The 27,133-nt window shown below is 34.0% G+C and overlaps 4 protein-coding genes across 5 annotated transcripts; 2 read left to right on the top strand and 2 right to left on the bottom strand.

Moving 5' to 3' along the window:
• On the top strand, positions 1 to 2,277 carry LOC111013135 (small ribosomal subunit protein uS17). Its single transcript, XM_088128213.1, has 6 exons — positions 1 to 155; positions 273 to 313; positions 457 to 557; positions 1,474 to 1,618; positions 1,729 to 1,818; positions 1,917 to 2,277. Exons 1-6 carry the CDS (start codon positions 144 to 146, stop codon positions 2,005 to 2,007), a joined length of 480 nt encoding a protein of 159 aa, XP_087984339.1. The 5' UTR covers positions 1 to 143; the 3' UTR covers positions 2,008 to 2,277.
• A 4,508-nt stretch (positions 2,278 to 6,785) lies between these two features.
• Positions 6,786 to 11,466, top strand: LOC111013091 (putative protein phosphatase 2C 27). Its single transcript, XM_022287464.2, has 4 exons — positions 6,786 to 7,374; positions 8,567 to 8,764; positions 10,170 to 10,381; positions 10,579 to 11,466. The coding sequence occupies exons 1-4, from the start codon at positions 7,201 to 7,203 to the stop codon at positions 11,141 to 11,143; spliced, it is 1,149 nt and encodes a 382-aa protein (XP_022143156.1). The 5' UTR covers positions 6,786 to 7,200; the 3' UTR covers positions 11,144 to 11,466.
• Positions 11,467 to 12,421: 955 nt separating this feature from the next.
• Positions 12,422 to 20,941, bottom strand: LOC111013023 (110 kDa U5 small nuclear ribonucleoprotein component CLO). The gene is made up of 11 exons (XM_022287344.2): positions 20,792 to 20,941; positions 17,823 to 18,589; positions 17,333 to 17,401; positions 16,036 to 17,229; positions 15,837 to 15,935; positions 15,555 to 15,713; positions 15,116 to 15,201; positions 14,808 to 15,006; positions 14,047 to 14,157; positions 13,549 to 13,755; positions 12,422 to 12,866 (listed from the first exon to the last, which is right to left on the bottom strand). The coding sequence occupies exons 2-11, from the start codon at positions 18,564 to 18,566 to the stop codon at positions 12,768 to 12,770; spliced, it is 2,967 nt and encodes a 988-aa protein (XP_022143036.1). The 5' UTR covers positions 18,567 to 18,589; positions 20,792 to 20,941; the 3' UTR covers positions 12,422 to 12,767.
• A 2,070-nt stretch (positions 20,942 to 23,011) lies between these two features.
• On the bottom strand, positions 23,012 to 25,577 carry LOC111013152 (RING/U-box superfamily protein). 2 transcript variants are annotated; one of them, XM_022287544.2, is made up of 3 exons: positions 24,490 to 25,570; positions 24,253 to 24,374; positions 23,012 to 23,456 (listed from the first exon to the last, which is right to left on the bottom strand). In XM_022287544.2, exons 1-3 carry the CDS (start codon positions 24,658 to 24,660, stop codon positions 23,171 to 23,173), a joined length of 579 nt encoding a protein of 192 aa, XP_022143236.1. In that variant the 5' UTR covers positions 24,661 to 25,570; the 3' UTR covers positions 23,012 to 23,170. The 2 variants fall into 2 exon arrangements, with proteins under 2 accessions (XP_022143236.1, XP_087982972.1); XM_088126846.1 differs by having other exon boundaries at positions 23,313 to 23,456; positions 24,258 to 24,374; positions 24,490 to 25,577.
• Between the last annotated feature and the right edge of the window lie 1,556 nt (positions 25,578 to 27,133).

Consider the following 27,133-nt stretch of genomic DNA (forward strand, 5'->3'; position numbering starts at 1 on the left):
TTATCCTCTGAGCCCATTTATTGTCCCGTCTACTCTATAACTCTGCGAAGCAGGTTTAGGGTTTTTTCCTGAAGTCGAACTCTGCTCCTTCGGCCGCCTGAGCAAACCAGAACTCGTGCTCTCTTCAGAAGGAAGCCCTAGCCATGGCGGAACAGGTTTTTATTCAATCGCCAACCTTCACTTCTTTCTTCTGTTTAACATTCTTTGTTTCCTTTTAAGCGGCTTTAGCGTTCTGTCTCTGAATTCTTCATTCTTCATTCTTTTTTCTGCAGACCGAGAAGGCGTTTTTGAAGCAACCCAAAGTTTTTCTCTGGTAAACGGATTGAAATATACTTTCACTAGCAGTTTTAGTATGACTTGTTGGTTTTTTTTTTTTTTTTTTTGAAATTATTGTCCTGTGCATTTGTGGTTTTCTTATCTGTGATTCAATTTTTGTTCTATTCTACAATAAAATAGCTCCAAAAAAACCGGAAAGGGGAAGAGACCTGGAAAGGGTGGGAATCGTTTCTGGAAGAGCATTGGATTAGGATTCAAGACGCCAAGGGAAGCCACTGAAGGTTCTGTTCTTTACTATGATTACATTGTGTTTGTTGGCTTGCTTTATACGAACGTGTTTAGTCGCCCTTTTAACTTACTGCATATCTTGAGTGTCAAAACATTTGAAGCCAAGCTTATTGTTTATCCTTAACTGGTTGTTTTCTTTAAACAACTTTCACCATGTACTTTAATCACCAATTAATAAAACTGTGCGCTTTAATCACTATTTATCTGGGACATCGTTGATATCATACTCTTTGTTGTAATTTATGACAATTATTTCTTATAAACATGATGAACTGGAGCCACATCCTTGTTCCAAAAAAGTTCTGAAATGCTGTAGGAAGAATGCTTATCAAAATGCTATTTGTTTGACTGCTGAGAGGATAGAACTCTGATAAAGGACATATTGAATAAACATTATGAGCTGAAGGGATAGTAATATTAGGGATCCTCTTTCCTCCTCCCTTTTATTAACCTCTACTAATAGAATAGGTGGTTGTTGTCTGCATAGGTACAATGATACCCATAACTATACCTATAATATGGATGGATAGTTGATGGAGTCAGAGAAAACTTTTGTGGATAAAGGCATTTTACTATTTTCTATTTCTCAACGAGAGATTAAAATTGAATATAAAAGTGATGAATCCTTATCCTGTTTCTATTGTTATGGGCTTCTTGTCCCTAAGGCCTCTAGGTTCTATTGTTTTGTTGGATTTTACTCACTGTCTTTGTTTCTTGCCAAACAATAGAGGAAAGAATGCTAAAGCCCTAAAGCAGCCTCATTTACCCTATGTACTGTATGCATCGTTGTGTCTAAACTTTAAGGTCCAATATTTAAGCATATCCTGCTCTCATGTTCATTGATTTCCTGCAGAAAATTAGAATGTTTTTTTACTTATTTAGCATTCCAATTCTGTTGTTTTCATGCAGGAACATACATTGATAAGAAATGCCCCTTCACTGGAACTGTTTCTATTAGGGGCCGTATTTTAGCTGGAACTTGTCATAGTGCTAAGATGGTCAGGACCATTATTGTCAGGAGGAACTATCTACACTATGTTAAGAAGTATCAGAGGTACCTTTCTCACTTCCCCCTACTACTGCCTACACTCCATATTTCTCTTCGCAAAAGAACATATAACATCATGGTTCTCTGACTTCTTTTGTTCATTCTGTCTCCTTCAGGTATGAGAAAAGGCACTCCAATATTCCTGCTCACATATCTCCTTGCTTCCGTGTCAAGGAGGGCGATCATGTTATTATTGGCCAATGCAGGTACATCAAGATATGAATAATTCTCCACCTTGATTATTGTTGTGATAGTTTTTGGATTTTAAGAAAACTTGTGTCATATTTTATCATTCAAATTTCAGGCCATTGTCAAAGACAGTGAGGTTCAATGTGTTAAAGGTCATTCCTGCTGGATCCTCAAGTCGTGGGAAGAAGGCTTTTGCTGGAATTTAAATCATGTAGGGTTTCGCTTTTGATAAAAAAACTGCATGAAAGAACTTTCGAGTTTTAGGCCATATTTGTGATGCAAGAGGGTTTTGAAGACTTACAGCCTGGATTTTGATATGAATATGGACTGTTTTATTCTGTTCTATTTGTTTTAATTTCTTGGTCTTAATTTTAGCAGATTTGGGGTTTTGAAGGGTACCAAATTCTCTTGTTGTCTTATAGGTATTCTAATACATGTCAGTTTTATAATATGAGATTTTCTTTGCACTGTGTTAATGCAGCATTTTAAAGTTGTTTCCTTAGAACAAGAAATATGTTTATGGACATCCCAATTTCTTACATACCATAAGGGTCAATATTTGATCCATCAAGTTGTGTTTTAGGTTTATTCTAAACTGTTATTATAGTCAGAAAATGGAGCGACTTGATTCATTGATCAGATCCTGTAGAGAGTCTTGATCTGCAGAATAGATCCAACCTTACATATTTGACTTAGCTGCCTTAGCTTTCAATAGAGAAACATTTTGCACTGTCAAGGCCCACCAAATTGCTTATTTGGGGAGCTGATTTGTTGGCATCACCCCATGAAAAAGGTGGCTCTTGTTGGATTAGAGGGGCAAAAGAGGCATCTTTCATAGGTTGGCTTGTCTATAAAAAGAGTTGCTGATTGGCATCCAAGGCATGGCTGGAATCCTAAGCTTTGTTTTATGCCCCATATCATCATCTGGTTGTGGCTGTAGATTCTTTTAATTATCAATGACTTTATAAACATCTCAATCTCTTTCCTAGTCTTGGTGCCTATTGCACCTGTTACATGGGACTGCTTCTAGATTGTAATTGTAGACAAGAGGGAGACAGAACAACCTATTTTGTTGCCTCTTGAACTATTACATGTGATTGCTACTAGATTGTAATATTGGGTTTTTTTAATTATACTTTTTTTTTGTGGTGTGTGAGTGAAGATATTTAAAGTTTTAAATGGAAAAGTGATGAGATTGTTTAATATGCTTGTTTGGCTACTATGATGGTCACCTATCAAATTAATAATTTCTATATGTTTTCCGGCACTAAATGTTGCAGGGTCAGACTGTTGTCCTATGAGATTAGTTGAGGTGCGTATAAGTTAGCTCGGATATCAATAAATATATATATATATATTCTTTGGCTAAATTTAAAAAACAAACACATTTTTTAAAATTGCTTTTGTGGTTTTTTAAAATTGATTTTGAGAATATATAGATTACAAAATAGTTATCAAATGAGGTGATCTGTTTTCTTGTTGATCAAGATGTTAAAAAGAGAGTGATAAAATATGTAAATGGTGGAAACATGAGAGGGCAAAAGCTAATACCTACAAAAGAAGTTGTAAACAGTGGGAAGGAGAGGAGGAAAGATCCAAAGTTCAATCACCTTGAGAAATAGAAAGAAATTGCAAAATGGAATGTTTATGCTCGAAGAAACTCATGAGGTAAATATAAAAAGAGGAAGCAACAGAAATAACGCTATCTAAACAAAATTGGGTTTAGGTATCTTAATCAGTTACTTGAGTTATGTTCGAGTTGATCCTAATCCTGTGCCAATTAAATCTTAAATCATCCACTATTTAAAGATTTGGAAAAATAGATTATAGATAAAAATCTCAAAACCCTTAAAAATATTTACTCATGACAAGAATTTGTCCAACTAAAAGCACAAGAATTTGGATTATTCATGTGTAAGTTTTCGTAAATTCAAATTTGCCAACCCCAAATATTAGGTAAACTGAGTGTTTGATATTCATTAATAGTGAAAGCAAAACGGGACCACAAACCCATGTTATTATTGGACATTGACATCTTAAACCGACAAAAAAGTAAACCATATAAATATATTTTAATTTAATTTCTTCCATTTAAAATACTTTATTAGACAAAATTTCATTAATAAATATAATAATCTAACTTCATACTATATTTATCAAATTTCATTCTAGAAAGAGAGACTGTTTTGAAAGCAAAGCTGCAAAAGAGAGAACCAATATGAAAAAAGTCATTTTCATACATCATTTTCCAATGGAATTCTCTCTTTAATTTTCAATCCAACCTACCATTTACCCCAAACCTTCATTATCATCTCTTTTTGTCACAATTATATTTATTGCCATTAATTTAAACCCACCGACTTAATGAGTAATGGTAAAAGACAAATATTAATACAATAATATTATTAATAATTAATTAATTGTAATATAAACTTTTTTTCGCAGGCACACAACTTGTTCTTTGGCATATTAGGCCATTTTTCCCTTTTTTGGGAGCTTAAAAAAAATTAAAAAAAATTACTTTAAATTACAAAGAAAAGTTGAGGCTAGTGTTTGTGTTGCGTGGCCCTATATGACAAAATGCTTGTATTTGAAGTGTGAACAGAATCAAAATGGTATAGTTTTCTAAATTTAAGAATATTTGACCTTTCAATTTAATCATTACTCCTTATAATAATTTCAAAAATATCTACTTTCATTTGATAAAAGTGATGCGCTTACTTTTTGAAATATCTTTTGCATAAACATAGATTTTTTTCATTCTCATGGTTAAATTATAAATTTAGTTCATGTAATTTAAAAACTCATTATCTATTTAGTCACCATATTTTTTTAAAAAATTATATTATACTTTTGGATTGGATGTTAACACTATTAAGAATGATTTTGGGATGACTTATTTTTTAAACAAAAAATATTTCTTTTGTAACATGTTTGGAATAAACACAAGTTATATTTTTTTTCTAAAAATACTTTCATAATTTTTTAATGGTTTTAAAATTTTTAAACATATTTTTGATTATCTAATCAAACATTATGAAAATTTTGAAAAATATTTTTTAATGGGTTAAAAACAACTTTTTATACGTTTAAAAATAATTCCAAGCTCACTATTTTTTTAATGTGTTAAAAACAACTTTTTATACTTCTAGAAATGATTAATGTGATATATGAGGAGAAGTTAGGAGGAAATTTTTGCTCATGTAATATTAATTCATTTTGTTTACCCTATAAATTATCTTCATAAATAACTCTTTAACATTGTTAGATGTCTGGGCCTTGTATCATTCTTAAAACACATTAACGTGTGACAATGAATAAAAGTGGTATCTATGTTACTGACTAACGTCCCGTTTGATAACTATTTTTGTTTTTTGTTTTCTATTTTTTAAAAAACAAAAACAATATATGTTTAATAACTATTAGAAAATTCTATGTAGAGTAGAGATGACAATGATGTGGATGCGAATGAGGATGCTATCGTCCAATCTCGTGGACGTAAAAATTTTGTATCCCCGTCTCTATCTCGTTATTCGGTCTGAGAGATGTTATCGAGAAAATTTATTGGTTTTATTATAATTGTTTTTAATTATTTTTAGAATTAAAAAACGTAATAAATATATATTAATTTTCAAAATTTCAAATAAGAAGAGAAAATAATACATGTTTTCTTTTATAAATATTAATAATAATTTTGTAAATAATAAGTTGTTTCCTTATAAAAATAAATTTTGTTGGTGATTGCTACTCCTTGAAATATTATATATAATTGAAAAGAAAAAGAATGTGTGAATTAGGTTCTCTAGAGTCTCTTGTCATGTAAAGTTAGCTATCCCCATGAATGCCTACATTTAGGGATGGAATACCTACCATTCATCTCATATAGAGAGAGTGAAAAAAAGAGAAGTGCAAATTAACGTGAGTATGATCCTAAAATCTTTGGTGTCACAGAAATATGGATACTCTTTTCATTACAATAATTTTTTCCGCTCCTCAAAAGTTCACAGGAAAAATGGAGTTGATGCTCTCATATCCATAGCATGAGTAGTTAAAGTTACAAGTGAATGATTTGAAATTCAAGTTATTTCACGGAATAATACTCGTATATATTTGAGCTCGTAACAATACTTCGCAATTAAAAGTCTCTATAGAAGCGTGTTTTAGGCATCGTACAAATATAGATAGGATTAATGACGGAACGAATAATAAAATTTTAGCATAGCTTTTCATACACGTTCACTTGCATCACATATACACCACATATACACCAGTATTCTTTGAATTGTCTGCCATATCAAAATCATATTAAAGATTATGTATGCCTCGTTAATATTTAATAATTTACTTATAAATACAATACTATAGTGTGAACAGATACAATATGTTACTCCATTCAAAAGGAGAGGGAGACGTGTAGAATTTAAAGGGAGTGTCCCTACATCTAATATTTATATTGATATTGCATTGTTTTATTTCTAGATTGATAACGAAAAAAAAAGAAAGGAAAAATGAGAAAAGAAAAAAAAAATGGAGAATTGTCATTTCCCAACTTCCATTGCTTGCTCCATTCATTATTCAAAGAATGTGAAACATGCAGTTCAAATAATTAATGACCCCACCATTAATAAACTCAAAGTCAATGTATAACCACACATTTAGAGATTCTCTCAATTTTATTTGTTCAATTGTTTCCTCAGAGGATAAAAATCTGTCATTTTAATTGCTTGTGTTGTAAATTTTTCATTGTTATCCTCAGTTAGCAACCAGCAGTCGTTTTTTAGTGAGAGAGAAAACAAATTGACTCCAAATGACTCAACTTTATCTGCCCAAGAAGTTTTCAGAAATAAGAAACGAAGGGTAATTTTCTTAGAAGGGAAAGGTGGAAAATTGGGATGTAAAGTTTGGTAATTTAAATGTGGGTAGTTGAAAAGAAATTGAATTTGCAGACATTGAACATGTCCCAGTTCCAAGGAAATAAAAAGAAAACAAAAAGAAATGAGGAAAAGGATTCAGATTTCCCAATAATATATTTGTAAATTGGTGTGTATTGCCCCAAAACAAAACCAACCGATTTCCAGCCACGATTTTTCCAATAGAAAAATCTGGAATTGGATTAAATTAAACGCCTCTTCTTAATCTTGACTGGATTGCTCTGCTCCCTATATTTCTCGCTTTTTGGTTCTGTGTTTTCTTCCTCAAAACAGGGTTTTCTTTTTCATTTCTTTCCTTTCTCACTCTACCCAGTAGACATATTCTGAGAATCTTCTTCACCCTCCATTATTTTTCTCTGATTCTCTCTCTTTTCTCTCTCTAGCTTCTGTTTCTTTGGATACCCACCTACTGCAAGTTGAAGAAAAACTGAACCACCAACGTTTCCCCAACTTTTCCTCTTTATCGTCATGTGTGTGACGGAAGCAGAACAGGTTGGACCAGAGAGGGCAACTTCTGGGAGTAATAATACCAAGCCATGGCCTATGCATTGTGAATTTTTGCAGAATCAGATGGGAAATCGAGAGAAAGAGCCTGCTCTCTCTGGAACTAGCGACCGAAGCCGCTCTGGGAATTCTTTTCCTGTACGAATTTTGCATCCCTTTCGTAACCATTTCTAGGGTTTTCTCTTGTTTCTTTGAGGACTACTTTGTTGGATTCGTACTGGGTTTTCTGCTTTCTTGTGGGATGTTTGATAAAAATTAAGGAAAAAGGTTGTTTTGTTGTTCTTTCTTTTGTGGAATTCTCTGATGGGGTTCCATGAACTTGTTTGTTTTTTTCCTTTTTTTTTTTTGCTCTTCTTAAATGAATTAGAATGTAGTTGATAATTCATGTATTTGGATTAATGATCTACTGGTGGTTTTCTTTTCATTCTTCTTGTGTTTTTGCTACTCTATAGGGTTTCTTCCTCACTAATTTCAGCTCTCTCTATGTTATTAGTTTGATCTGATGGTTGCTTCTCTGGTTCAAGCCAGTGTTGCTGCTTCCAAATCTGTTTGACATTGTTAAAATACATAATTCTTTTTTATTTTCTTTTTTTTTCCACTGTAATTGATTTGAAGGTACTAATGTTTCAGGAAAATAGCTATTTTTGTCGTTAATGTGCTTCTTAAAAGATTCTGATACTTTAGTCCTTTTGTGTTGTAATTGAGGTTCCATTGTCAATTCTAAAGTTTCTAGCATAAAGTTTCTTCTTTGCGTAGCTTGTACAATTCTTCCTTTTGTTTCTGGTCCCTTGTATGGACCAAAACAATATGGATAAATGAGGAAAACTAACAAGACCTGTTGTTTTCATGAACACTTTGATGATAATAGGATCTTTCTGTTCCTATAACCGTAAAGTTGAAAATTTTGGCTAAAATGTCTCTCTCTCTCGACTCAGAATTCACTGGTCTTGTATTCCATCCAAATTTTAGTGCCATGTACAATGGCGAAAGTCTTACTGGACTATGCCGACCTCGTAAATTGATCTAAAACGTCCCTGAAATTTAATCCCTCTGTGGCTCTTTTTTATAATAAGATGGGGTCTGTTTTAAGTTTGGTTCTTCATTAGTTGCTACTACAGCTCCATGAAGAGCTTTTGTTCTTTAAATTTTGCTGATGTGATTGTGTCTGAAAAAACTATGTCTTGCAGATAATGTCAATGAATCTATCTGACTGTTCGAAAACAACACTTCTTGGCATGAACTAAATAGTTTCTTCCAATTACTTCAAATATATGTGTTGGTTTCATACTCTTCCTGATTTGTTTTTTTTCCCATATTGTGGTTCATGTAGCTTGAAAGCATTTCTGAGGATGCTGCAGTTATAGACAGAAAAGAGAACACATCTACATTTGTCCCTGCACTTAGATCGGGAGAATGGTCTGATATCGGAAAGCGTCCTTATATGGAGGACACTCATGTATGCATTCATGACATGGCTAAGAATTTCGGCTGCACTTTTCTCAATGAGGATGCTGTCTCCTTCTATGGTGTAAGTTCACGTATTTATCTTTCTGTATCACCGTTACAGTTTAGATGAAATGAACTCATCTAAGGAAACTTTTGATGTTTTCTGAAGTTCATGCTCTGATTTGACAATTGTTTTTAAAAGTTAGGTAGTTGCATGTGTTAGTTATTTATTTGTAGCCAGAGGAAGCATTGGCTTGAGGGATACAGTAGTCTTTGTTGTTAATTCAGCTTGGAATAGAGGATAGAAGTTGTTTGAGTGTGTACAAATCATTTAGAATATGGGAAGTTTAGAATCTATGCCATATTTTTCTTCGATACTAAGAAGGAGTCATGCTCTTGGATTTCTTGGAAAGGCATTTGTTTTGACAGTTTGCCTCTTAACTATAAAACGAATTGCATTTGGTTAGACCGAGTTATTATTGGTACTGAACAACTTTGGGAAGATTAAACAATGGAGTTAATTGGAAGGGTATTGTTGCATGTAAAGAAGCTTCACTCCCCCTTCAAAGCCAAAAGTGTGGCAAGGTAATGGGCGCGTCCAATAGGCCTAATCAAGATGCTTAAAATTCTTCTCTAGCATAGTAAACAAAGTTGTTGGCCAAAGCAATCGTTCACTATCTCCAAATTGACACCAAACATTTTGAGACATGTTACCACTCACCCCAAATTTTCAAGCAAAGTGATACATAATATCCAAATATTTTGACACCTTCTTGCACTACACGTACCAATTGAGACCCAAAACCATATACAAGAATTTTCGGACAAGGTTTAGTAAAGCCTTTTACTTTTCTTTTTTAATCGAAAAGAAATCAAGCAGCCACCTTGAGGACGAGGTGATGTGCTCAGATGGGGAGCATTGGTGAGCCCTTAGTCTGTTTGACGTAGGCGAGACATGTGAAGAAGGAACAGATCAAGGAATATATGTGTTATCTACTTGTAGCCAATGTAAATTGCGCAAGTACGGAAGCATTGGCTTGAGGGGTTCAATATTCTTATTGGCTTGAGGGGTTCAATATTCTTATTGTCATCTGTTCAGTAAGGAATGAGGTGAGACGAGTCCTGAGATTGTGCATGGATGATGTAAATAGGGAGCAATACTTCAAAGAAACCTCGATTTGGCTCGTATGATGGAGTGAACCAGGCTCTCAGATTTCTTGGTAGACCTCGTTTGGGAAGCTCATCTTTAGCTATATAAAAAAAGTAGAACTTGTTCTATCACTTCTTGTTCGTCTGTATTTGTACCAAAGAGGGTGCTGGCACCTTAGGAGATCGTCGTATTAAGCCCCTCCCACTCTTGGGAGTGGTTTTTTAACTGAATCATTTATCGAGGTTTGATTTTGGCTCGATGCATTGATCAAAATAATGAAGTAGAAGCTTTTGATTTTTAGCTTATCATTAATAAATGGTTATGTTCTAATAAACAGGTATTTGATGGCCATGGCGGAAAAGGCGCTGCACAATTTGTTCGTGATCACTTGCCGAGAGTCATTGTCGAAGATTCCGACTTTCCTTTAGAGCTTGAAAAGGTGGTTACAAGGTCATTTATGGAGACTGATGCAGCTTTTGCTAGATCTTGCAATCTTGAGACATCTCTATCATCTGGCACAACTGCACTTACTGCAATGATATTTGGAAGGTAATCACTTTACTTTTGCTTCCAATTTCTTAAAATTTGAACTTCATGGCTACAGCATTGATTTCAAGGCTCTGTTTCTTCTTGCTAAATGTGCTAGTTATTGTACTGTTCATGGATTTTTAGTTTCTTTTGGGCACTCTCCTTGGGTACAAAGATTTTGATCTTCTGGTTTCTGTAAATATTACCATTTCGAGCAGGTCTTTGCTCGTAGCAAACGCTGGTGATTGCCGAGCAGTATTGTCAAGACAAGGCTGTGCAATTGAAATGTCTAAAGACCACAGGCCATGCTGCACAAAAGAAAAAAAGCGAATCGAGGCTTTGGGCGGATTCATCGACAACGATTATTATCTAAACGGCCTGCTCGGGGTCACACGTGCAATAGGAGATTGGCATCTTGAAGGAATGAAGGAAATGAGCGAAAGAGGTGGACCATTAAGCGCTGAACCCGAACTCAGATTAATGACATTGACGAAGGAGGACGAGTTCTTGATCATAGGCAGCGATGGAATGTGGGACGTCTTCATGAACCAAAACGCGGTCGACTTTGCTCGGAGGAGGCTCCAAGAGCACAATGATGTGAAAGTATGCTGCAAGGAAATGGTAGAGGAAGCCATAAAGAGGGGAGCAACAGACAATTTGACAGTAGTTTTGGTAAGCTTCCACTTGGAGCCACCTCAACCAGTAGTTTTTCAGAGGCCAAGATTTAGAAGAAGCATTTCTGCAGAGGGGCTTCAGAACCTCAAATTTCTGCTAGAAGGATAGAGAATTGAGACATTCTTTGTTGTTAATTGGCCAAAGGTTTGATACTAAACCAATGGGATTAGAGTTTGTGGTTTGTGTACACAAATGTATTTTCATGGGGTAAAAGTTTCAGCTCTTCCTTGTCTCATTTTGGTGCCTCATGAAACAAAAGGGAAAGTAGGATCTTAAACAAAAATTTTTGGAAATGTATAATTACACTTTCTTTTCTTCTGATTGTCTTCTTTGGTCAATGATGGAGAATTATACCAAAATTGAAAGGGAAGTATCATTGTGTATATTGTCTCTACTTTGTAAATAAAACTGTCATATTTGTTTACTGTTCATTCATCCTTACCTTTTTTTTTTCTTTACATTTGTTTTAATTAAAAAGTACATTTATTTAAATTTTAATTTGTAATGATTTAGTCTATATACTTTCAAATTAGTTTTTATAGTTCAAAATTTATAATAATTTAGTCCCTATCGTAAAAAATTTCATAAATCGTATAGCAATTTAGTCTGTGTAATTTATAAACATATTTGATTCCTCGTCAAATCGATCTACATGTATAAGAAACTTATCAATAATTTTTACAATAGAAACTAACTCCTCTCAAACTTTAAACTATAGAGATTAAATTGTTACATACTAACGTTTTGGAACTAAATTATTATCAATTTGAAAATATAAAGATTGAATCGTTACAAACTAAAGTCTAGAGACTAAATTGTTACTTCAATGAGAGTACAGAGACTCAAAGCATTTTTCTTTTGAGTTTAACATGTTCGGGTAGATATTTGAACCATAGATCCTTTTGTGGAATACATATAATATATATCTTGAACAATTGAACTATATTTCCTTGACTTGTCTACGTATATAAGAAATAAAATTTCTGATGTTGTACGTTACTACCATTGTTTTTAAATTGAAATAAAACAGATTTTTAGAATGATTTTTATTTACTAAAATTCCACACACTTCAATCTTCTCTTGTCCATTCTTTCCGATCATTTCCATACTGATATAATTGGCAAAATCAACTATTGCCAAAATCAATCAATAAGTTCATCGTTACAGTCAATTTTCAATTTTTTTGAAGAAACCAAATTGACATTGGGTTTATACAGACCAAACCCGATGTCGAAAAACCGACCCAAATCAAATCGCTTTCACCAGTCAAAATATGATCCTTCATATTTTCAAGAGGAATCTCTCAATATCAAAAATCTGATTTTTGATTGGATGTAAGATTCACAGGTCATGAATCATATCACTAACTTATCTTCAAGAATTCCTTTGCAAAAAAAAAACTTATCTTCAAGAATAAGGAAGATTAGTTCTCATTCTTTCCTTTCAACTGCAACTTGTTTCCTGATTTCGCATTACAAGGTTATCAATGTAAAAATTCCTAAAACATGGACATGTATTCAGCTTCAACATCCCCTAGAAATTAGCAAATCTCAGCCCTGCCTCCCTCCTAATATAAATGAGGGGTGTTTCAAGGGAGGATGGTGGAGAAAAAGTGAAGAGAAAAAACTATGGTACAAGTACAACACTTCGGTTCACCAACAAATCAGGCAAACAACCAAAACTACAACTGGGACAATATTCTTTGACTGCATCAACCAACCTGAGCTTCAATTACATCATTTGTTGATGAAGATCGGCCGCTTGCTGAGCCAACTCAACCATCATGGCCTCGTCGAAGAATTTGTTTATGCTTACATCCTCGCTCATTCCCTGTATATCCCAGTACAGTTGACATATTAAGCACAGAAGTCAGTTTTTTCTTTTTTAATGTTATACAAAATTTTCCATTATGATGAGCAAGACAGTAGGGGGGAAAAAAAAGTTCGGTTCTCTGAGGCGCAATGAAGTCAGGCAAAGATTCATTAATTGGAGAACATGTATGCCTTTATCATCAACACATCTGATAAATTTGATTTTTTTGGTCAAGACTTGATATATAACCAACACAATTTTTTTCCACGGAATTTTATGAAATATGATGCATCTTCTTCAATGATACATCTTTCTAGACAATGACGCGAAAAAAAGAAATTCAAAAAATAAAACCGTGGCGTTAGAACTATCTTCAGGCAATAATTCCAAAAGCAACATGAACTTCAATTTTTTTTTAATATCCGTGAGTGTCGGGTCCAGCTTATGTGCACCTTGACTAATCTCACGGGACAACTACTTGACCCTACTACATCTGGTTGTCGAGAAAACATGTAAAATATTAAATCCTACGTGGTGGCCACCATGAGGTTTAAACTCATTCCAATTCTTTTTGAATTTCCTTGGCCCCTTTGGATCAATGGGCCAACCCATGAGGATTATGAACTTAAAGTTTTGGAGTTCGTTGATTGTGCAAAGAGCTACTAAATATAGATATGCAAAATAAGATATCAGGTCTTACCTTTCTACGCCTTGTCTTCACCATGAATTCACGAGCAAGATGTTGAATCGGTGCTGGCTCGAGAGGCCGTAAAACAATGCTCTTGTCAAGTGGATCACCAGGAACGATGGCCCAATGGTCAAACACAGAGAGACAGAAAGCTTGGCCTTGCGTATGATACCGCAAGTCCGTCTCAAAGCCAAAAGATTCTATAACAGGTAAAAATGCCTGAAAAGTAGTAAGAGATAAAAATAAGCGATCGAGTACATCTTATTACATCGTATCTTATATACTAAAATTTACTCGTGAAAATAAAACCCCACTGTCCATCTAATGTCTATGACAGGTAAATGAACAAAGGTGTCTTGACCATAGAGAGCAATTATTATTGTTCGGTGATTTCACTTAATGCAGCAGTTGCATTACAGACTACAGTACAGTTAAGACGAAGAAATCCAACATGTTTAAGGTAATTATAAAAATCCTTGAGATAAGAGGAAGTAATTTTAGTCTCTAAACCTTGACGATGTAAGATGGAGTCCCTGGTTGAGCAACATCAGCAGTAACATGTCCACGCCTTCGAGATAGGACAGTATAGATTGCAGAGACACAATCAATCGGTGTTTGTATCTGCAACAAAATAATAAAATATTTACTCAAAACATCAATAGAAGTTTTACGGCTAATGTTGATATAAAAGGTTTACATTTGGCTATTAATTTAGAAGTATATTTTTAAAAGTCAAAGTATTTTTTAAAAAGCTAGTAATAATATGTATCTTTAATCTAGCCTCCAAGGTGCGACCTGTTGGAAGGAATTAGGATTTTTTTATCATACCAATTTAGAGGTCCCAAGTTTAAACCTTTGGGTGAGTTTAATACCATGTCTCTTGCATCTGGACCTTGAGCCAAGCGTCGGTGCCTCAGGTATAGGGGAGCAAAATTCCGACTCTCGGTTATCAAAAGAAAAATATACATATATGTATCTTTAATCTCTCACAATAAATACTATACTAACCTCTGCTTTCTAGACAGTAGACACTCTAACTTCTTTGTACACATTTTATTTCACCAACCTTTTTCTATTACAAGATACTGGATTAAAGTTTTCAATTACTAGAATCAAATAACAAGTACTTCACTTTTTATTGAAGTTTCAATACAAGATTTATCTCAAACGCACCCAAAACACACACTAAGAAGGCCGGTCCTCATCTCCAATGAATAGGAAAAGAAAAAGAAATATACACCCATTGTTTGGTGGTATAAAAGAAGATTTACCTCGATGTAGTATACTGGTTCCATAAGCCGTGGGGTTGCCATAAGAAAAGATGAATAGGCCACACGTCGAGCTGTGGGAATGATCTGACCAGACCCACGATGCAATGGCTCAGGTGCAATTCTTGCATCTACAATTTTGAACTTTACATTTCTAATGGGTTCATCACAAAGTGGTCCTTCTCTAGCACCCCATTGAAACCTGTTTAATATATATATATTTTTTACATGAGATGACAAAGAGCTAGTAAAGAAAAGGCTCAGCCTCCCGGACCAAACAAAAATAGAGAGAGACATCAAGATAGTTTTACCCTTGGACGATGGAATCCTTGACGGCATTCAACAAATTCTTGTCTACCTCAGAAGAGAGTGTGTCATCTAATAGAATGTTAGGTCCCTGAAATTTCATTTGAAGTTTTAACACCAAGAAAAAGTTGAAGTGATTCACATACTGGCTATCATATTTTTAAATATTTATATTGCAGAACATGTTAGCCTGTGGGGGGCAGAAATAAATTTCATCCTATGACAACTTGATTGAACCCAAAATCCTTTACAATTACGCTTGTTGGAGTTATCACGTGCCAAGTTCCAGAAATATGACTAAAAGGACAAGTATGGAAAATGATACTTAAAATAAATTTAATCTGCAGTTACTTGTAAAAGTGAAAGTTTCACCCTCCTATAAATAAGCATCGACTTATGAGCACGTTTAAAGGATCTTATATATTTGAGTAGCTACAAAAATACCTGCTTATCTGGGCCAAATGCCCATATGGATCTTGCAGCAAGCAAATCCCACTCATACTTTGTCTGGAAGAAATCTCCGAGTTTCTTTCTAGACCAATCAAGGCTTACTACACCATTCTCAATGTCTTCAGCAAGACCTCTCTCCAATGGCTCGGCAATCTTAAAAAAGAAATATTTTCTAATTACCACATTACATTCCATGAATTTAATAATTCCAGAATTAACAAGAACAGTGTAGAGAGAGAGGAATAAACAAAAACAGAAAATTTTTAAAATTCCTACCATGGTTATTTTATTCTTCTTGTTAGGAGTCTCAGCAAAGCATTTCATTGAGGAAGACTCTACAACTGTTTCACAAAATGAGACAACAGGATCGGCTACCTATATAATGAGAAACATAAAGGGAAATGATATCCATCAGACAAGAACAAAGAGAGAAAACGTGGAACAACAAGATATGAACAATTGAGTAAAAAGATACCTTGACTTCTACTTCAGAATAGAGCTCTCTAAGATCCTTCATAATTGAATCCAAGTACAGCTCTCCAGTACCTAAAATGGTATGCTCACCAGATTCCTCAACTTTGGTGATTGCCAGAGGATAGCTTTTGCTGATCTTCCGAAGACCCTCCACCATCTTTGGTAACTCACTTGGATTTAGAGGCTCTGTAGCTGTTTTCACCACTGGAAGAGTATTGAATTGAAGTGGTCGGAAAATGTAGACATCCTCATCATAATCTACATTAGACAGAGTTGCAGTTTTCATAATAGATGCATCCACTCCTTCAATGAGAACCCAAGATCCCGGAGGAGCCTCCGCAACGGGAACCCTGTCTCGAGCTTGGTAAAGCCATAGTTTTGTCACTTCCTTTATGGTCATATCTTCCTCATCCTCTGGTGAATAGCCTTCACCCAACACCCGTACCGCCTGTCCTGTTTGAATCTTACCACTATAAACCCTTCCAAACGCATCAAAAACACTGCAGTCTGACTTGGGATACAGTTTAGTCACATTCACCATTAAAGGCCCAGAAGGATCACACTCTTTCATTGCTTTGTAAATCACAGAGTCTTTAGGCCCAGTATAAATTTGATCAACCTTCCGAGAAGAAGCATCTCTGGGAGAAGGTATGTGCTTAACAAGCATGTCAGTGAATCCTGAAGCTCCACCGAAAACTGAACTACAAGCCAGTCTCAGCAATGGCCTGACATTCAACTTGTAAGCTGCATTGCTAAGAGTAACGCCAAGCTCTGCAAGAGTTGTCTCAACACTTTTCCTATGTTCGCCAATAACCTGACTATATATTTTGTATAGCGGCTCTAGTACAAATTGGACAAATGACCTTTCCCCTCCACTTGCAGGCTGTTTTTTCTTAAAACCTCGGCTATCAGAATGATAATAATAATCTCCCCAAAGACGAGATGCAAACCTATCAGCATCAAATGGGATTCCATGGAGTTTCACATATAATTTTGCAAATGATTGCAAAGTAAACGACCATCCTGCTGTAGCACTTGCAAAACACACATTTCCAGCTGCTGGGTCGATAACTTGGACATTTCCAGCAGTAGACGAAGCAGCAGTTATATGGTTATTAATAACCTCTAGCGTATGCCTTAATTTATAGTAAGCATCCCTTGGGGGCAATTTGAGCTCTGTAATCAACCTGTCAACCTAGATACAAATTCTGTATTAGTATAAAATAAATATGTGGTGTCTGCAGGGATCCAGCTTTGAAAAATCTGATCAGAACATAAAAGGAATCCAATAGGCTAACCTTATTAATTACAACAACAATGGGCAATCGCTCTTGAATTGCATGGCGTATAGCCCTCTCTGTATTGACCTGTACATTGCAGAGTACATCCTAATTAGTACATTTAAGCATTTATCCCATTTTTACCACCCTCTCCAACAGATGAGAGAAGAATATCGGTAATTCGACAATATTAATAAAAACTCCAGGGGAGGCAGATGGAACAATCTATATTCTTTATATGGTTAAATTCTCCAGTAAAATGATTGCCCCAACCCATAATCTACGCAAAGAGCATTAACCATTTCCTCTTCCACTGATGCAAAAATGAGGTGCTCCAGGCCAAAGTCAAAAACAAATTTGAAATAAACTTTCTGTTTAAACCACCAAACTAAGAAGACAAAAAGAAGTCTGCTAGCTCATTGGCAACTATTGATTATGTGAAGAATATAAAAGTTTTCATATAAAGCTGCACAAAAGAAGAAAAAAAAATCAAGACTGATTTACTAACCATTACTCCCTCAGCAGCATCTACAATCAATACTGCACCATCAGCAAGCCTAAGAGCAGCAGTCATTTCATCAGAAAAATTTGTATGGCCAGGGGTGTCCATTATATTGCAAAGGTATGATTTCGAATTGCCATCCTCGAGCACTAGTGACATAGGAACTGCCTTAATCGATATTCCTCTCTCCTGCTCATCAATCCTCGTATCCGTGTACCTCAGATGTTTCTCTCCTTTAATATCGAATGTTGACATGTGATGTGTTTGCTCGACCAACATATCCATGAAGACAGTCTTTCCATGATGCAAGTGGCCTACAAGTGCAACGTTGCGGACCAAAGATGGATTGGACATGAGACCTACCAGAAATTGGTTTGAAACATACGTCCTAGAATCTTTCACCCCAACCTCAAACTTTATATTTCTAACAGGCTTAATAATTGGTTGTTCTAGAGGTAGTTCATCTTCATCCATAACCAATGTTTCAACATCATCGCCATAAACCTCTTCTGCAGTTGGATAATACTTTTTGTCCTCAGCAAGGACAATCTGGTTGTCCATACCAACATCATTAGACGTTGTAATCCAACCATTTGAAGCACCAATTACATCTTCACCATCTGATGCACCTTCATCTTTGTCAGGCTTCTCCATAAGGTCTTCATCTTCATCTTCTATGTCACTATCCTTGTCCGACTCAATTTCTGGTCCTATGTAGTTTCCAAATTCATCATACAAGCTATCATCCATGCTTAGTATTCTCGAAGTCAAAGCTGAAATTTTACATAAGAAAGTAGTTTAATATTCCAATAATGCAGTCACCACACAGGCTGGGATTTATATATTAACTTTTTACATTTAAAAAGTAAATTATCAAGAAGCACACAACTTTCCTTTTTTTTAGATATGAGAAACACTTTTCATGGATATGGTGAAATCATGTAACACAATATTAATCAGGCTGAAGTTACATACAACAACCCACACCACTTTAATATTAACTACACTGTGAGTAATAGTATAGCTGCTAAAGGCACAAGTTAAGAAGCACAGATAAGGACACGGACACGATAGGACATGGCGATACGTCAATTCCTAAAAAATTAGGACATGGACACATTGGGGATACGTTAATTTTTTTTTTAATATTTTTTTAGGATGTATGTAAATTTAACACAAAAAATGCTAAATACAATAAAATAAAATGCATAAATATGAAGTCAATTACATCCTTCAAACAAAGTTACAAAACAAAGCTCGACCAATACAGTGACAAAACAAAGAAGGGACGTAAAAGAGGATTGTTTTTATTAGAGTTTACCTCAGACAAAAAAAAAAAAAAAGAAAAGAAAAACAGAGGCAGGGGCGTTGGTGGCGGCGGCGGCAAGAACGCGTGCAGCAGCGTTGGCTTCGTGGGAGAGGGGTGGTGTGTTTTTGTTATCGTGGGTGGGTATTAGGCTTTTATCATTTATTTGTTTTTTTTTAAATTACTCATGGGCCTTAGGCCTTTTTATTTGGGCCCAGAAAACTTCCTAGGCTGTGTCTCAGTTGTGTCCGATTTGAAAAGAAAAAAAAATCAGACACGCCAAAATGCGTGTCTGACACGTGTCCGGGCGCATCCATGTCGGACACGTGTCCTACACAGATACTTCGCCCAAAAATAAGTGTCCGTGTTTCCTAGAGCACAACCCATTTCTAGAAACCCAATAGGAACAAGAAGAAAGAATCTGGGCTGGGTAAAAAACTTCTACCGGTCCATTTAATTGATCATTGAACATTAACGAAGACTCCAAATTAAGGATTGCTACAGTGACTCAGAGATTCTTGGCCTTGTTCTTTAAGAGGTAAGCACAAAGTACTGAGCTATAGATGATTTGATTTACCCTTTAGGAGATAAGATAAAGCAATTGGAGAAGATTCTCTTCTAAAGATTGATGGAAAGCCCAAGAGAGACTAAAATCTGTAACAAGGAACAACACTTCTAACAAAATGAAAAGTTGAAGATAAGATCTCATTGCTTGACTTTATTCAAAGCAAAGGAAGGACCTAGGAGGGGCACAAAATCATCAAGAGATGCCTATGTTGTAGCCTTTCATATGTGTTGAATACACTATACACAAACCCATGTTGTCCACGTTTCCAACCTCCTAAAAGAACTCCCGTTCTAAGACCCTCTCAACATCCATTAGGTCATAAAATAGTGACTACACTGAAAAATGTTCGAGCGGGTGTAAGGTCCATGATCTCTCATAATTCCCCTCCCCACTCTGTCTATATTCCAGAACCTACAATAATAATAATTAAGCTCACCCAATTCTACTTTTGTCAAGTTCCTTCACGTCACTAAATCACAATACAACTTCCTAAGTGCTCATCCCAAAGTTCTTAATTGTATCAAGCTCAAGCAACATAAAAGTTAGGAAAACTAAAAGCAAATAGATGATTGTCCAACTAGGCACTCTTTCTTTCTTTCTCGCACTCATTTTATTCCCCCCCCAAATCAGCTATAAAGTAAAAATGGTTATGTTTTGTCAATAAATAAGCAGATGCAGTTTGAAATATAAGCTGCACTTGTTACGACACTATTTTCCAATCGAAACACCCATAAAACTTTCTAGACCTCCGAATGAAGCCAAAATTCAAACCGACACTCTACCATCATCAAGAACGAATATCATAATTGCGTATGATTGCAACTAAACCTATGCAATTTGAACAGGATTTAATTTCTCCTTTCAAAACTGAAAGACAAAGTGAAATGGGGTCTCATATTTCCCCATTATTCAAAATATTCTCAGTTCGTTATAGCTCCAGTAGCTCAAAAAAGAAAGAAGTAACAAGAGCAAACAAACCGGGGTTCAAGCAAATACAAGTACGATTACCACACGTCAGAAGAAATTGAAAGTATTGACACTCAGCCTTTGAAACTACGCGTGTTCGGAGTCGAAAAAAGATAGAGCATCAGTGAAACTTACCTCAGTTACAGAGAAAGCTTCTCTCGAGCAGCTATGGTTCGCAAACCGAATACTAAATCCTCCGAAGAAGAAGAGGGAGGGACAGGGTTTATTGAACAATTTCGAAGTTATTGGTCTGAGTTATGGGTCGGGTCGGGTTCTGGATTAGGGTAATCGATAAGCATGGCCCGGTGGGGGTCTGGGTAAGAGATATTTAGAAATGTTGGGCTGCTGAATAAAACTTTTTTTATTGGGCCTTACTTGAAATAACATCGGTTTGAGGGGATAAGGAGGAGTGGTTAAAGAGGAGAGAGAGTGGAAAAAACTGAGAGAAGATATTAGATGAGTTGAAATTCAGTTTTAAAATTCAAAATTTTTATAAAATTAAAACAGTTTCAAATTTTCAAATCCCTATTATTTGTTAAAATATTTTTCCCTTCTTTTTTATTAAAGACACAAATATTTTTTTATTAATTTTATTATTTTCACCTTTTAAATTATTTTTTAGGAAAATAAAATTGGACCGACCAAATACTGTATCATTAATTCTGATTTGTCACTTTATTTTGTTTTTTTAAGAAAAAATTATACTAAATGACATAAAATAAATATGTATTTATACAAATCTCATTACTTCCAATTGTTTCAAAAAATGACTTTTCCTTGGTATGTGATTGTACAAATTTGCAATTTATATCATTTTTAAAAATTTTAAACCTAATACTATAAATATAAATACATATTCTTTTTGAGCTAGAGTGGTAATGCTTTTTTTATCACCCTAGTGTCTTTTACCCAATGTCCCAAACCAAATCAACATTATTTGATTTCTATCATTTTACAAATTGATGAATCCTTTTCTTTTCAGATAATCAAACCATATAGTTCAGTTTGGTTCGATTCTTTGGTGGTCTTTTTATTGAAAAAGGAGTGTTTTAACCAATTGAACTAATTATCAAATACGGATTTTTTTTATTTCTCAAAATTGGAAAACTCGAAACAATAAATTGAAAATGAGAAACAATAAACAAACTCCGAAAGCGAAGGAGAAAAAAAAAGCAAATAATGATAAACGTAATTCAGTTTTTTCACCATTTGTTCAACTAGGTTATAAAAATCATGTAATCTCATTTAAATTTCATGTACTGGAGTGTAACATCAATAATGAATAAATCAGTGTCAAAATGGTAATGAATAAAAAGAGCATTGAGATGTAAATGATGAGTTTTTGTTTATTCTAATCCAATAAATTATTAAAGTGGTCTAATAATGTTCCTTAATGATCTACATGTTCTATTTTGGATTATATAATGAATTAAATCGCTGTAAAGCTGATCAACTGAATCAGCCCAAACTGATCCGGTTCCATTTAGTTTGAATCATCAGTTTCTAAAATTTTATATCTTTTAAACTTTGAGATCGGATTTGATTCACATAAGCATTTATTTTTTATATGTTTCCCCGAGTATTCTAACTAGTTAAACTATAGTACGCTAGCACAAGACACATTTCTTGTTGTCTCAAGAAAAAAAAAGAAGACATATTTCTTAATCATACCATATGTTAATAATGTTATTGTCGAGTTACTATTTGGAACTATTCCACATAGTTTAGATTTAAATTTACCCCAAAGAAAAAAGTTTTAATCTTATTTGAGTCTATAAAATTTTATTCTTTGTCATTTAAATTTCAATAATTGTTTGCATAAAGACTCATCATCAATATTTCAAAATATTGGAAAGAAAGACAATCTATTTAGTTAATCTTACCAGATCACTAGATGTTTAGGTACGTTAAAATTTAGATTTCCAAATAAAAATTTAAATCATTGTTAGGTCTAATTTGATAATCATTTTGTTTTGATTTCGTGTTTTTAAATTTAAGCTTGCAAACACTACTTTCACCTGTGTATTTATTTTTAAAATTTGACTAAGAGTTCACACGTTGTTTATAAATTAAAACATAATAAAGAAAGTAGGAGTAAACTAGCATAATTTTTTTAAAAACATAAAACTAAAATTAAAATGGTTATCAAACGGATCCAAAATGATTGATGAAAAATTAAGAACGATAATTGAAATGGTTTTCCAATAAAACAAAACAATAAACAATAGTTGAGAAATCAAAATATAGTTTACCTTCTAATTGGTGTTCATAGTAAGAAAAACCACCACTAAAAATTTGACAACAATTTTTAATATATATATATATATATATATATATTTGTAAAGAACACAAAGATAGTCAATAGAAAATACTTACGTAACCAATCAAGAAGAAGTATTAAAATTCGACCGTGGTAAAATACTCAAAAGTTTAGATACAAAAAAAGACCGAAATAAAACAAAGAGATTACTAAAACTAAAACTAAAGAAGGGAAAAAAAAGAGTGAAATAAATATTAAGGAGCGGAAATGGGGAATCTGCAAGAAGGGCAATGGGAGTTGGTTTGGAGCCAAGGGACGAGGCAGGAGGAATGGAACTTGTGGGCGCATGGCAGATGGACCACCGGCTCGCCACCCCTGAACCCTTCTAGGCAAACGGCGCACTCCTTTTGCTCCCACGCCTTCCACTTTCCCCAACTCATCAACTTCTTCTTTCTCTCTTCTTCTTTGCCTTTTGTCATTTCCCCTTCCTTTTCTGACCCTTTTGACCTTACTTCTTCTTCCCTCTTACTCCTACTCTTCCTATAATTGTACCATATCAAGTTATAAAACTTTCAAAATTCCATCAAATCCAGACCTAAGCTTAGGTGCTTTAACAGATAGTACTATGAGGTGCTATATTCTCTCTATTCACACTATGATTTTATTTGTTACCGGACCTTACATTATTTTTAATACAATACTAACATGGTTGACAATAAACGAAAAAAGTATTTGTACTCTTCTAGTATCAGGAAATACCTACTTATTGATACCTTAATATCATTCTTTTAGTTTTATGTCTAATAAGTATTTGACACAAAGTTGAAGATCTACCAACTTATTAGATTTTTTTTTTTTAAATTCAAGGACGCATTAAAAACAATCTTGAAAATTTAGAGACTAAACTAATAGCTTAACCTAAAATATTTGAAGTAAATTACAAGTTTAGTCTTATAGTCCTTTTAATTTTTACTCAACCTAACATATTAATATAGTTGACTAAATACCCAAATAAAAGACAAACCTTACAAAATTTTGTGAAATAATTGTGCAATTTTACTCAGGGTGTCTTTGAGAGTGATTTTGACATAGACCAAAACCGTAAAAATTACTCACATTCTCATTAATCATTCAATTAACACTTGGATGATTATTTTAAAAAATTAATGGTACTTAAATCTTTTTATACATGTAACTATTATTTATGATATTAAGCATAAGCATAGAGATTATTTATTATCCGCGAGACGCTTTTAATTTTTAATGATAATCGATAAAATTCTCAATGAAACAAAAAAGAGAGAGAGAGAAAAATAGCTCACCGAGGAGAAATTACCTTACAGTTTCAGTCTCTGGTCTTCTGCGTGTCTTCAACCTCTCATCCAACCTCTCTTTGGCTTCTCTCGCAATTTCACCCAGTTTATCGTTCTGGAAAGCTTGATTCGACCAGCTCCGTTGCTTAATTTTTGTTTAAATTTGAAAATCATTCACCAGATTTTTCTCAGGAAACAAACAGATAATTGGAACAAGGATGTGGATGGAATTTAATTGTATGTAGATTTTTTTTCTTTACCTGTGTAGAAGATGAAGTGAGGTGGAAATCGCGGTTGCTGGTGTACAAACAGAAGGAGGGCCTTCTGGTGGATCCCAGTTTCGCCGCCGTGGACGGCGAGTCCGACGAGGTTATGCTCTGGTGGAACCGCCGCCTTCTCGCGCATTCGACTCCCGGCAACATTCCCGCCATTGATCGGAGGAAACAAATCAACGAAATTGCTTGGGTTTGGATGATTTAATTCGAACCGAGTTGCGGAAAAGTGAGGAAGATGAAGAAGATTAGAGCGGAAAATGGGCAAAACTTTCCAGTTTCGGCAGATTAATGGAAGAACAGAGAGGGAAATGGTGAGAACTTTCTGGAATTGAGAATCAAACCCACGAAGATTTCAACTCAAAATTCATCGAGTTTCCCAGTTTCAGAAAAAGAATCAGAACCCAGTTATAGAAAAGTGAGAAAAATGAAGATCAGAGAGAGAAATGGGAAAAACTTGCTCCAATTAATACTCAAAACCCATGACGATTTCGACTCAAAATCAGAAGCCCAGTTACAGAAAAGTGAGGAAGACGAATAAGAATAGAGAGAAAAAACTTGCTAAAATTCCGAAACCCAAACCGATTTCAATTCAGAATCGATGGAGTTTCTCGGTTCATGAATCAGAAACCAGTAGCAGAAAAACGACGAAGAACACAGAGAGAGAGAAGAAACAGAGAGAACTCGCAAAAATGTCCCAAACCCACTCCGATTTCAACTCAAAATCAATACAGTTTCTCAGTTTCATCAAAATTTAAACCAGAAACAGAGAAAACAAACCCGGCAACGATTACCGCTCAGAATCGGCGAAATCTCCCATTTCCGGCAAATCAATAAGAAACCCAGAAACATAAAAACGGGGAACACAAAGAAGTGAAGAACAAAATGGAGAAAAACTTCTGAAATGGAAATTAAAATAAGGATAAAGTATAAATGGGGAGTGATGAAGGTAAGAGACAAAAGCGGGTCCCCGCCATTGAAGGTGGGAGTAGTAAAACGTACAATGCGATTTCCTCAATCATTCTCTCTCTCTAAAAAAATTAGTGAGAGAAAAAGGAGGAGAGGAAGGAGTGAAGAAGGTTCCCGCAAAATTTACAGGTGCCTCATAATGTGATAAATTGATCATTACCTCACAGAACCCACCAAAACTAAAGACAATGATGGGTTGTTTTTATTTTCAGTCTTTATTCTATTTTAGCTAATTCCTTAAATTATATATTTATTCCTCAACTTTTTTAAACTTTATATTAGTTTCTTGAATTTTACATAAAATTAAGACATCATGGTTTTTTATTTAATTAGACTTGTAATTTAGCTAATTATTTTTTATTTATTTCCTATAGTCTTTGGTCCTTTTGAGTTATGATTCGTGTTAAATTTCTATTCAATTTTATGGTTTTTAACATGTTTTTTATTTATGTGGTAATAAACTTGTATTTCTAAATTGATTGTTTGTATCACCTGTTGGGAGGAAAATAAGTATATTTTTTAGTAGGTAAGAAATGATTTTATTGATGATTTGTGAAAGTTAACTAAATCATACGGAGTAAATTGAAATTTTTATAACCATAGTATAAACTGAAAATTTTGAAATTAAGCTCAAATTGTAGAGATTAAAATTAAAACTTTTTAAATCAAATGAGACCCATTAAAGTAAACTCAAACTTGTTATTGAGTGTATTTATAATTTAACCAATTTATTTTTATTTTTTATTTTAAAAAATACATTTTGATCCATGTATTTTTTTTTTGATTAGTTTCGTTGGACTAGCCATTTAGTCAATGAACTTTAATTTGTAATAATTTAGTTTGTGTACTTTCTAATCGGTAACAGTTTAGTTCATGAACTTTAATATGTAATAATTTAGCCTCTTATAGTTAAAAATTTGTAAAAGTGTAGTCTCCGCCATGAAAAATTCATCAAAATTATATGTCGATTTTTGTCATATAACGATTTAGCCTTCGTAGTATAAACATAGTTGTCTCTCATCGATTTATCAATCTACATATATAAGAAACTTAACCACGAACAAAAAGATACGATACGGACTAAATCGTTACAAATTTTAAACTACAAATATTAAATAATACATACTAAAATCCATAAACTAAATTATTATCAATTTAAGAAGGTAAGAACAAAATCGTTACAGATTAAAGTTTAGTGGCTAAATCGTTACTTTATTGAAATTACTGGAACCAAAATTATTTTTTTTTTAACTTTATAATAACATGTTTGATGATTATAATATATGCTCTTTTTTCATATCAATTTTTATATTTTTTGGCTCGTAACCTTTTTGATAATAATGTACTTGATTGGCTAATTATTGGCCTTCACCATATCGGCCGTGTTTCTCCTTTTTTAGGTGAAGTTATTCTGAAGGTGAATGGTCGGTTGTATTTAGAATATTTTTATATTTGAAAATGGAATATCATATATATGTTCTTGAGAAAATTATTCCTTCCCTTGATTAGATCTTAAAAACATAAATCGAAAGCAAGATTTAGTTGTTTAGTAGCATATTTGAAAATTGAATTCCACGACTTTAGAAAACAAATTCACATGTTTTGTAATATATCTATGTGATTGGTTACCAACTAAATATTTAGTTTAATCTAAAATATTATT

The sequence above is a fragment of the Momordica charantia genome, assembly GCF_013281855.1.
Source record: "Momordica charantia cultivar OHB3-1 chromosome 8 unlocalized genomic scaffold, Mcharantia_2.0 BLBB01000008.1, whole genome shotgun sequence".
Classification (NCBI taxonomy): Eukaryota; Viridiplantae; Streptophyta; class Magnoliopsida; order Cucurbitales; family Cucurbitaceae; genus Momordica; species Momordica charantia.